The 11,215-nt window shown below is 52.5% G+C and overlaps 1 protein-coding gene across 7 annotated transcripts in view; it reads right to left on the bottom strand.

Moving 5' to 3' along the window:
• The window catches only part of ASTN1 (astrotactin 1), a 70,320-nt gene that overhangs the window by 21,913 nt on the left and 37,192 nt on the right, over positions 1–11,215 (bottom strand). For all 7 annotated transcript variants that reach the window (XR_015805555.1, XR_015805556.1, XM_088170352.1 and 4 more), the window contains exons 9-22: positions 11,122–11,196; positions 10,515–10,652; positions 10,050–10,200; positions 8,567–8,733; positions 8,198–8,392; positions 7,745–7,872; positions 5,401–5,505; positions 5,040–5,228; positions 2,328–2,596; positions 1,942–2,075; positions 1,419–1,570; positions 947–1,082; positions 719–819; positions 64–247 (exon numbers count right to left, since the gene is read on the bottom strand). Coding sequence is in view for 5 of the 7 variants with exons in the window: in XM_088170352.1 (XP_088026478.1) it covers positions 64–247; positions 719–819; positions 947–1,082; positions 1,419–1,570; positions 1,942–2,075; positions 2,328–2,596; positions 5,040–5,228; positions 5,401–5,505; positions 7,745–7,872; positions 8,198–8,392; positions 8,567–8,733; positions 10,050–10,200; positions 10,515–10,652; positions 11,122–11,196 (2,124 nt within the window). In the remaining 2 variants the exon portion in view is untranslated. The remainder of the gene's footprint in view (positions 1–63; positions 248–718; positions 820–946; positions 1,083–1,418; positions 1,571–1,941; positions 2,076–2,327; positions 2,597–5,039; positions 5,229–5,400; positions 5,506–7,744; positions 7,873–8,197; positions 8,393–8,566; positions 8,734–10,049; positions 10,201–10,514; positions 10,653–11,121; positions 11,197–11,215) is intronic.

The following is an 11,215-nucleotide window of genomic DNA, read 5'->3' as shown; positions in this document are numbered from 1 at the left end:
ATGAGGGAGAAGCCTGCTGGTGGGCAGGCCTGCCTGCTTAGCCAACTCAGCTCCTGATCCTACCTGGGCCCCAGCTCATCTTCACAGCGCCAGGTGAACTCCCCAAAGCTCTCATAGTGCTGGTTGTAGTGGTAAAGGACTCGGTGGAGACTGGGGGAGCCCAGGTCCAGCAGAGTGTTGTAGGCTGTCTGCTGCTCCTTGCCACTCGTGTAGCCATTGAAGAGGTTGTAGATCTTGTCTGCAATTTCTGGGCAGAACAACAGGGCTTGTTCAGTGGGGTGCAAGGAAAGGCATGAATAAAGCCCACCAGGGCTAAAGCTTAGTTATAGGGAAACCAAAACCAGAACTAAGATTTGTCCACTGCGTTACAATTTACATCATATCAGGACAAGGTCCCAGTGGAGGAGCAACAGACTAGATGGCATTTCCTGGACTCAGTCCAGGTTAGCTTCCCACAATTTGGTTTAATTAAGGAAATAAATGGGTGACACCATCAGGTAGTGTAAGTGAAACACCATTTATTCACTTTTGTTTTCAGAGGGGATGTGTGCCTCCTGCAGCCCCCAATTTCAGCCCTCCACACCATGTGGCAGCTCCTGGGCCACAATGGGTCAAGGAGATGTTACAGCCAGGACACAAGGCATTGTAAGGGAACATGCTGGAAGGGGGAATTCCCTCTTGTCCCAAGCATCACGTCCAGCAGCTCCCTCCACCTCACCTTGAGCTTTCACATCATCTACCACAGGGCAGGGCGTCTTGACTGTCACATCACTTGACCTGGAACGTCTTCCTGTGTTGTCAACTCCCCAGAGTGTGAACCTGGATGAGAAGGGGAAAAAAACAAAGCTCTGGGCTCCCAAGACCATAAGGAAATACAGGCAGCATCAAACAGGATGACCACAGTCAGGATGTCAGCACTGCCACAGGCATGGCACAGGGCACTCACATGTAGGTGGTGTCAGGCTCCAAGCAGCGGATGATGAGGGAGATGGTGGAGGAGAGTCTGTCAGGCACTTGGGCTGGCATGGCACAGGGTGACTTGGCACCAGAGATGATGTCATCCACGAAGCTCAGGACTGTCTCTAGGGAGAGAGGGGAGGATGTGCCACTGGTGATGACACAGGTGTCCCTGGGGCTGTGGAGAGCCTGTGCCTGCTGCCACACTGCTTCGTGCCAAGGGGGACCAAGGCTAACACATGAAGTTGGTGTAAAGTTGGACCCACTGCTTTTCCAGAAAAGTTCATCCCTTTAGTATGGAGCTGCCCCTTTCTGCAGCATGACAGGCAGGAGAAGGGCTGCTCTCTCTTCCACCGGATATTTGATTTGTTGCAGCACCTCCTTCCAAAGACAAAGACAGAGGCTCTCTTCTAACATCTCCATCCCACTCTCCCTAGAGAACTAGTGGAGTCCCCACTCACCTGTCTCCACCTTGGAGTGGTCTGTTCTGTCAGTGACTTTCTCTTGACGGAGGAGGTAGTCCACGATCTGCACCCCAATGGGGGGCTCTGAGTGGCCCCACTCCAGTACCACCAGTGTGCTGCTGGGCTCATGTACAGTGGAGAGACGCAGGCTGGGGGACAATTTTTGCATTACTCTCTCACTATAGAAGGGATTCAAAGCCATTAACTCACAGGAGACAGCAACCTCAGGAGAGAAATTACTCCCATTCCCTTTCCCCTCCTGACTCTGGGCATGCTGGTCCAAAGGACTTATTCCCTAGGGTTGCTTTACCAGGATGGATCCACAACCAGCTCCACAGTCCTCAGCTGGACTTAGAAAAGACACTGCAACTTTGTGCTCTCCACCCAATTTCCAAGTTACCCATCAGTGCAAACCAGTCCCATGAAGGCAAACAGCCCCACCACCTCCTGCCACCACACTGCTGGCCATCACCACCTCTTCACAGACCTATCACACCAAAAAGCCAGGCTGGGCACCTACATTGGGTGGGGGAGAGGTGCACAGGTGGGCAGCCCATCAGCCCCGAAGGCACTCGAGTCACAGCGACACCAGTCCTCGATGACATCCCCACTGCCTGAGCACCATAGCAAGCTCATGGTGGCCTCCTGCAGGAGCTGGAAGAGAGGAGAAGGGGTTGAGCACTGGGCAGGTGAACTCCCATCCCACCACCACTTGTGCCGGTGTTCATCCATCCCCTGATGGGCTCAGCTCAGTCCATCCACCCTGGAGAGCAGGGCTGGCCAATAGGCAAGGGCTGCCACAGCTGGACATGATGCTATCTGGGCAAGCTGCCTCCAAAGACAGCTACAGTGCTGTCCTGCCACCCCTCCTGCTCGCTCCATCACCCCCAGCATGTGGCTCCTCACCCGCTGGGTCTGGTTGTTGGTGACCAGCTCGTAGAGGGGGGCTGCCTTGGTGACCTCCAGCAGGATGGGCTCGGCTGGCACGTCGGGGCTGGAGGCAACGTGGCAGAGCGGGCAGGAGGGGGGGCAGCGCCCGCGGCTCTGGCACTCCATCCGCACGCCAGCTGCCACGCGCTTGGTGCCAGACTCGGAGAGGCTGGCAATGTACTCGGGGAATGTCAGCACCTTGGGGTCTCGCTCCCGCTCCTCGGACTCATCTGAAGGGGAGTTGCCTGGAGAAGGGGGAAAAAAGGGACACCAGGGTGGGTTCTAAGCCATTGGTAATGGAATATGAGGGGGCTAGAGCTCTGCCCTCCACCCAGGAGAGAGGCAGTGCTTCCAAAGAGCCCCCTGTATCCTTAAGAGCTGTTTGCTCTGTAGGGATGAGATACTTACTGGTCTTCAGAGGAGAGAAATCGAGACTGAAAAGCCCACCTGGCTTCTATGATTGCAGGTCCTCGGGTCTCCCAGTGACTCAGTTTCCCCAGCCTCATTCCTAACACCGGGACTGGGACAGACCATCCTTACAGCAGGTCCCCACGAGAGGGAGCCTCCTTCATTTGGCTGGAGACTCCTGAAGGACCTGTCTGGGCACCCTCACGTCACGCAGACTCCCCATCAAAGACAAAGATACCTGCCAAATCATTCTCCTGCAAAAACCCTCCTGGCCCTACATAGCAGGAAATATTTTGGCACAAGAGGAACAGTCAAAGAAGTCAAAAAGGTAAAATCTGCCCATCACTGCTGCACCCTGGGTAGCATCACCCTGCCATGGCGAGCCTTGCCATGAAGGGAAACAGTGCTTTTCACACAGAATCCCTGCCAAAGGATGTCCCTGGATTTATACAGAAAGAGGACGGGCCTAGAAGAACTATTGAAGATGGTTGGTGAGGTTGGAGGAAGCTGAAGGACTACCAGGCAAAGCCTCACCCCCAGGGCAGGCTCAGGCCATCGTTAGTGGTAACTTGGTACAGGCTGGCTGCTGTGGGGAGCCACCATGGACCACATCCAGAACTCAATAAGAACATCTCCCTATACCAAGGATTTGTGGAGAAATGGGCCAGCACTAGCCCATGCTTGAGACACCCGCAAAGAAAACAAGGCTGTTAAAACAAAACCTGGGATACAAAAGTGTTGCTCTGCTCCCCCAGGAAGCTGGAGATAAATTACTTTTGGCTGGCTGTGAATTGCAGCTTAGCAGGCACTGAGGAGAAGCAGAGGAGCCAGGGAATGATTTGTCTGTTGCAATTTCTCAATCGATATCCAGCCCCTGATATTTGCAAACAAAAAGCAAAGGAAGGAAAGTAGCAGGTGCCAGAGTGAAACCTAAATGTGATACTGTGGGTTGAAAAAGGCTGCCAGACCTGAAAAGCCTCCAAGCATGAAAATCAAAGAGGAGGAAATTGCAGGAGAAAAAAAGAAGTACTTGCAATCAAGAGGTGCTACATCTGGAGACAGCCTACCGCCAGACAGAGTTTGTACTTTTCCAGGTGGGCTTGTGAAGAAGTCCATTCTCCAGGAGGCCTGAGCCCACAGGATTCAGACTGAGGCTTTGAAAGAAGCCCTTTCTAAAAAGAGCCCTGGGGAGATAATAAATGTCTCTGTGGCTGGGACATAGCAATAGCAGCACCATAGGCTGGTACCAATACTGACAATTAGGAAGCTTCATGATGGAAATGATGTGTCTATTGATGGTGCCTGTGAGCACCAAGCTCACACTGCCTGCACCTGGGAATTCCAGGGCAGGAGCAGCAAACTAAGGTCATCTAAAAAGCAGCAGCTCTGCTCAGCATTCCCCATGTCCAGGCTTGGGAGCTGGCTCTTGTTTGCTGCCCAAGCCTGGATGTTGCAACTCACCATCCCCAGAACAGGCAGGAAAATACCTGCAGGCAGCTTTGCTGTGGCCAGCACAAGAGATTGTAGAATCATAGAACCTGAGAATAGTTTGGAATGGGAGGGACAATAAAGACCATCTCGTTCCAGTCTCCTGCCACGGGCAGGGACACCTTCAACTAGACCAAGCTGCTACAGTCCTGAGGATAGATGGCAGCAGGCAGGAGTTAGGCTGCCTCAGCTTTTGTAAAGCTGCCATCCAAAGCGGGCACCACCTCTTCCACTGGGGATCCATCACAGTTCACTGCAGCCAGGGCACCGGAGGGGATGCAGCAGTGCCAGATGCCCTCTGCACCATGATGAACATCCCAGCTCCTGACTGGTTCCCAGGCACTAAAAGCACAGTGCTGACAGCCCCAGAGAAGGAAACACATTGGAGGGAGAAAAGTCTGGCTGGGGGATGCAAGTGGAAGAGAGTAGATATGGCAGAGACAAAAGGAAGGAAAGAATGAGATTAAAGACAACAGTTAAGCCCAGAATGAGGCAGGACAGCTTCGTGGGATTGGTGCACTTGTCTTTCATCTTCCTGGGGCTGTGGGTATTGTTCTTTCTTTTTGGCCTGGACCAGTGCCTGCTGAAATCCATAGGAATCCTTCAGCTGGCTTCAAAGGGCTACAAGAGCACGGTGTGAGACAATGATGTGGGAAGCAGTCCTGACACAGGCTGGGCACCTTCCAAAAGCAAAAACAAACCCCACTTCCCACTTTTGCTTGTCAAAAGCAAACCCCGCTTCCCACTCCTATGGGGTGTCTATGAGTACCCTGACCAAGAATAAGCTCCTACCTTTGCTGATGTCCTCATACTCCAGCCAGAGCTGCCGCTGGACCTGCCTGTTGGGATACCAGATGGAGCAGGACTCCTCAAAGCCGTACACTGCCTCTTGGATGTAGTGGTTGCCAAACTGGTCCAGCAGTGCCACAAAATCTCCACGGGAGGTGGCTCCATCCAGAGAATGGAGTGCATTGCTGAAGGCTGGGAAGGAGATGGAAGAGATGCTCAGTTCCCAGAGCCCGCCAAGCCCTTGCTACCTCCCGACACACTTGCAATGGGCAACCAGCCTTTGAGCCCATTATCTGCCAGCAGAAGGCTATGTCACCTCTTGCCATCCTTTCTCCTCTTACTCCCCCTGTCCCTGCACACTTACACTGGGAGATGGTCATCTGGTTGAGCCGGACATGGTACATAACAGACTGCACCTTCCAGTGCTGCAGAAGGGGATACCCGGACACCTCACTGAAGTTCACCATCCCTGCCAGAGAAAGGACACAGGGACTCAATGCCACTGCTGAGCAATACCTCACCACGGGGATGGCTGCAGCCCTTTGTGCCTTGGGCAACACAGCCAGCAAGGTGGGAAAAAGCCAGGGAAAAGGGCTCTGTACACACCACATGCCCCCAGGGAGGCATTCAGAGCTGAGGATCAGGTGGTCCCCCGCAATTAAAATGATGGTTTTGAAGGAAAACACATAGGCTTGTTTCATTCTGCCGTCTGGGGCTCTGCACTGGAAGATAATGAGCCTCCTCCTGCTTTCCCTCCTGCTTCCTTCCCAGTGCCCACTCCCAAGGCAAGCCCAGGTGTGCTAATTATGTCACTAATGAGAGCTGTGCTTTTTAATGAGTTGTTTGCAGGCCTGGGAACGGTCACTGTCATGCCACGTGTGCCCAAGTGCAACCAGCCAAGAGGCCCTGGGTCCCTTTCGGCTGGGACTGAACTGAGTGGGCAACAGATAGACGGGGAAATTGCTGGCCTGTTGATGCTAATGTTCCCTCGGGACATTATGGCAATTCTGGGGCTGAACAGGACCTAGAGTTTTTGCTTCTCCTTCAAGACATCCTGTACTTCAGCCATTTAGCTGTGAGTTACAGAAGGCAGAAATTCATGGAGACCAGGGCTGGGTGACCACTTACTCCTGCCCAAGGCACATGGCAGCTCAGCTTCCATGAGCAGAGGGACAGAGAGGCCACCGAGCCTCAGACAAAGCCCCAGCAAGGGAACTGAAGGGTGCTTATGGCTCTGAATTTGGTGGCCAGAGCATCCCTAGAGTGCCACAGCAGGATGCTGGGACAGGGCATCTCCTCCCTCGCAGCTCCAGTGCTGCACAGCCAGCACGTCACGCCTCCACTAGGCAGCTGAGCAGCAAACTCTGCTGCTAACACGCACCCAGCAGGAGTTCAGCAGGATAACAGTGGGCATCCCCCGCTCTGTAACAAGACCTAAAGGCAGAGTATAAGTAGGATAAGATCCTTTGCCTTCCAGCTCCTCTCTTCAGTGCTGGCTGCTGCCGACAGCTTCAAAGCCTTGCTCTTCCCTGAAAAGTGTTTATGCAAAAACAGCCCTTCCTTACTCAGCAGCTCTGTCTCTCGTGTATTCACAGCGATATCCAAGCTTCTGACAAGCAGAGAATATTTTACTTCTTTTCCTTTTTTCCCCCCCGTTAATCAGCCACAAAGCCAGCAGAGCAGTGGGAAATGAAGATAATTTAGTGGCTTTTACCTCCCCAGCATAATTGCCAGTGAAGTCCCAGTCCCACTGACACTGCTGTGATGCTGGGGCTGTGGTGGCAGTGCCTTCTTTACATCCATGTAACAATGTCACACGCAGGAGAGACCCATTGGGAGGCAAGTGTCCTCCAGCACCTCCAGGCAGGGTTGAGCATCACCAGGGAAGCAGGAGTGACCCACTCATCCAGCTCTTTTGGGGAAGCTCAGCTCCCCAAGACCCACCAGTACCCTCCTCCCTGCTGAATCTTCTGCACACACACCTTCATTGCCATACACCCTGTCAGGGCTACCAGCATCCACCAGACCCTGGATACAGTCCATGGGTGCTCCCCAAAATCCTCCTGGAAGCTCTGCCAGACAAAGCAAATGCACAAGGTCTCCTATGAGACCAAAACACCTTACTAGCCACATCCTGTGTTTAGTAGCTCCTTGATGTCTAGGCCATTTCAGCCAACAGCAACAAACACCAAGCTAATGAAGGCTATTTATGAGTACTGGCAACTTGGAAAAAAGGCAAATCCTTGAAGGCTGTCTAGGAACCTATGATAACTTATCACTCATGGTCCATGATGCTCTGGCACAGCAAACCAGAACATTTTGTTTTGATGGCACTGGGTTTTGAATGCTTCATTATATCAGCAAAGAAATCAAAGGTAGTTGGAAAACCCCTTTTTCCTTCAAAAACAAAAAAACAAGAAAAATCGTTTTGCAAATGCCTCAAATATTTGATGGATGCTTGAGCTTTTACACTCCACAATTAATTTACAGCCTTTGCCTTTCCTTCATTTTTAATGCCTTCCTCTTACTGGAAAAAGGAACCAACCCTTAGGTGCTGGGTCCTCTACATGCAGCTGAGCACAGGGTGCTAAAACCAGACTAGATATATCCCACAGTAGATATATACTGTGGGAGGTTAAGCTGCTGAAGCTGGACATGCTGACAGCTGCCTCACTGGGAGAGACATGGATCCATCTGGACTTACTCACCAGTGAGGAACTCGGGGTCAGGCACGGGGTCAGAGAGCTCCTCTTGGCACTGGTTCTCCAAAGGCACTGTGGCCACCACCAGCCCATCCGGCAGCTGCTGCTCCAGGCCCCGGGCAAAGTTGTTCTGCCTGGAAGTTAATTGCAGAGAGAAGAGCAAGATTGGAGGACAGCAGAAATGACTGGGATCATCCCTGCCAGCAAGTGACCCATCCCATAAAAACACCTGGCACTTCTCTTTTCCTTCAAGCACAGATTAAAAAGATGTCTACTCTTGATGGAAAGCATCAGATGTGCCCTCCCCACCAGCCCATCCATCTTCTGCAAAGTGAAGCCAGACATGGATGGACTAGGCAGTCTGCTATGGTCCAGCCCCAGGCTCCTTCTCATGCCTTCTTCTTGGAGAGGATGGTGAGGTCTGACCCTGCTGGGATCCCCTCCATGTCTGCAACTCACCTGAATGTCCCTTTGAGCACCTGCCCTGGTGCGACCTCCTTGGAGTGGTTGTTGTAACCATAGAAGATCTCCCCAAAGAGTGTCTGGTTCATGGGCAGCTCGCGGGGCTCGCCGCAGTCCCCCACCTCAGGGCACGACTCCGAGATCAGCTGGCACGACCGTCCATCCATGCCCAGCTTGTAGTCCTCAATGCACCTGGGAAGCCAGCACGAGGTCCACCCTCAGCTGAAGCCCCCCCAACACTGAGGACAGCCACAAGGACATAGGAGACCCCCTCCATCCCAATCCTACAAGCTCAGGGTGGCAGCAGCAATGGACAGCAGCACTTTGGGGGTGTCCCTGTGTCCAGGGAGGTGACGGGTCACTCACCCACAGAACATGAGGATGTTGTAGAGCAGGGGGTCTTCAGGCAGGGGGACCATCTGCTGCAGGCACAGCTGCTCACAGCCCCCGTTGAAGCCATCGGAGCAGTCCACGCCGACATGACGGTCATAGCAGCCGGTGCCGTCCTTCATGGGGCTCAGGCCCGTTGGGCACTGGTGGGGTGTGTTGGGAAGGATGAAAATTAACAGAAAAGTTTTACAGATATACAGAAGGTTCTAGAGAAATGAAAGCAAGTTTGGATATATAAAAGATGCTTTTAGGGCCAGTTGTTGCTGAAACAGCTGAGAGAACAAAGGTTTAGTCAAGTTAGAAGGAGTTTTATGACTAAGGCCCAAAGACTAAGTAGCCTTCAAACAAAAGGTTGTCTTCTTCAAATAAGGCATGTTTTCTACTAAGCAAAAAAGCATAGGCAGACAGAAAGATGTTTTTTACCAAAGCTAAAAGAAATTTCCACTGCAAAACAAGTCTCAAAAGTTCAGCATATAACTACTAACTCAGATGATTGGCTGGTCAAGAACATAATATAGTAGTTTTAGCAGTTTTGATAGGTTATATGTAAATGGTATTGTGTATAATGCTAATTGGTTGTTATGTAGTAAGATGCACAGCAGAGAAAGAGATAAAATGCTTTGTAACATGAATAGAATTGGGCTTCAGGACAAACAGCTTGCCTATAGCCAGCAGCTATAGGCTCACCCATGACCCTCAGCTGCTGGAACCTCGTCTATGCAATAAACAGCATTTTAAGAGCTGGCTGAAGTCTCCATCTCTCCGTCAGGCTCTTACAGGGTGGGGGAAGTAAGAGGTGAAAACCCCCGGGAAGAAATCTGTCTCTGGGGCTGAGGTGGAGGGCAGGGCTCCTGCACTGCTCCCCACTGGAAACTGCCACCTGAGCAGTGCTCAGGGGCTGCAAGAAGGACAGCAGCAGCACCATCCACTCCTGCACCAAAGCCTCTTTGCAGCCCTCAGGAGTGCATCCCCTGAGGTGGGAGCCCTCCAAGCCACCCCCCACCAAGGCAACGTGCTGGTATCAACCCCGCTCTCCAGCAACCCAGCTCCAGTGACTGACAAAGCAGTGCTGCCCTTTCCACACCCACTTTCTACCCCACACTCACAGCCTCTTCACCCCAATGCCCAGCTCTGGTGACATTGCAGAAGTGCACCCCAGCCCCACAGACCCCCCATTTTGGGGCAGAGCAGCTGTGGTGGTGACAAGGCACACCACATGTGTGAGTGATACGGAATCTCCCACAGAGCCAACAAACAGACTCTTACTGCCTCGTGTGTTTGTGCGTGTGTGCGTGTGGGCAGCAACAGAGGAGATGCCAGCACAAAAACATCTTCCTGCTACAAAATCAACCTCAAAATATCTACTCCAAATTGACAGTAAGGGAGGAAGGATTCCTTTCTAGCCCCTCCTTCCTTGCTCACACCAAAGGAGATTTGCAGGTCCCTGAGGGTCACGCACCACACAGCCTGTGGAATCCAGCTTGCGGTCTGAGATGCAGCGGAAGTTCTTGCTGCAGCCCCCGTTGTCCCGGGAGCAGTCACGAACAGGGCCAAAGGAGTCAAGAAGGACCTCCAGGCTGTCGAAGGAGGATGAGGTCATCAGCTCTTCCCTGTGAAGAGAGGGAAGAGGAGATGTGTCACTGCTTCAATGAGATGTTGTGGACGCATGCATGACTGCTGCGTGCGTTTCTCCAGAGCTCAGGCTTTCCTCAGGCTGACAGTGAACTGGATGGCAGCCAAGTTTTTAGAAAGATGCAGGAGCTACTGAGATGAGGAGGAATACAGCCAAAGGCTCAGCTTTGCAGGACTAAAGAGGGGCAGGTTAATGGTTGTACTAATCTCCGCCTGCAAAATGTGGGACGGGGATCCCAGCCCTATTTGCTGAAACCCCTCCTGAACTCCCTCACCCTGCCATCGCACCTACCTGACCTCCACTGCATCCTCCATCACCGTCATGTCAGTCTTGCACTTGGCTGAGGGGTTGATGGCCAGTTCGGCTGGTGGGATGACGAAGCTCTTGCTCAGGGGTAGCCACATGCCCTCCCCTAAAGTGTAGGTGAACCTGCCAGGGAGAGCAGCAAAGGCTGGCACAGAAAGAAACGCTGAGGCTGGAAGGTTGTCTCTGCCCAAATCCAAGCTCTTGAGCCTCCCTTGCTCATCCTGCAGGGATGCCAGCCCAAACTAAGTTGTGTGGGCAGGGTAAAATGGGGTGGCTCCTCCAAATACACCAAATGATTCCCAAAAATTGCATGTAACTTAAGTAATTTTTTTTTAAAAAGGCACTTCCATTTTCATAGAAACACTCCTTCAGAGCCTAAAACTCACTCTCACCACGGACAGAGAGGAGGAACTGACTGCTGGGTATCCAGCACCCTCATGACAGCTACAGGGTGATCTTCCCAGCCATGCTTGCATGTCCCTAGGAGGTGGTACAGGACAGCTGTGCTCAGCCCTGCCAGCTGGGCTACTTGCATGCCCCAACTCGTATTTAAGCCCCAAAATGTGCTGAGCAGGTTGCCTTCATCACTTACCGAAAAATCTTGTCAGAGGGCTGCTCACCCAGCACCAAGTCAAAGCCACGCTGGAAGATGGTGTATGGCCAAGGCCTGGAAAAGAAACCCAGGA

This window comes from Sturnus vulgaris, chromosome 9 (genome assembly GCF_052056855.1).
Source record: "Sturnus vulgaris isolate bStuVul1 chromosome 9, bStuVul1.hap1, whole genome shotgun sequence".
Classification (NCBI taxonomy): Eukaryota; Metazoa; Chordata; class Aves; order Passeriformes; family Sturnidae; genus Sturnus; species Sturnus vulgaris.
The sequence above is the reverse complement of the archived record's forward strand: the minus strand, read 5'-3'. Positions and strand labels throughout refer to the sequence as shown.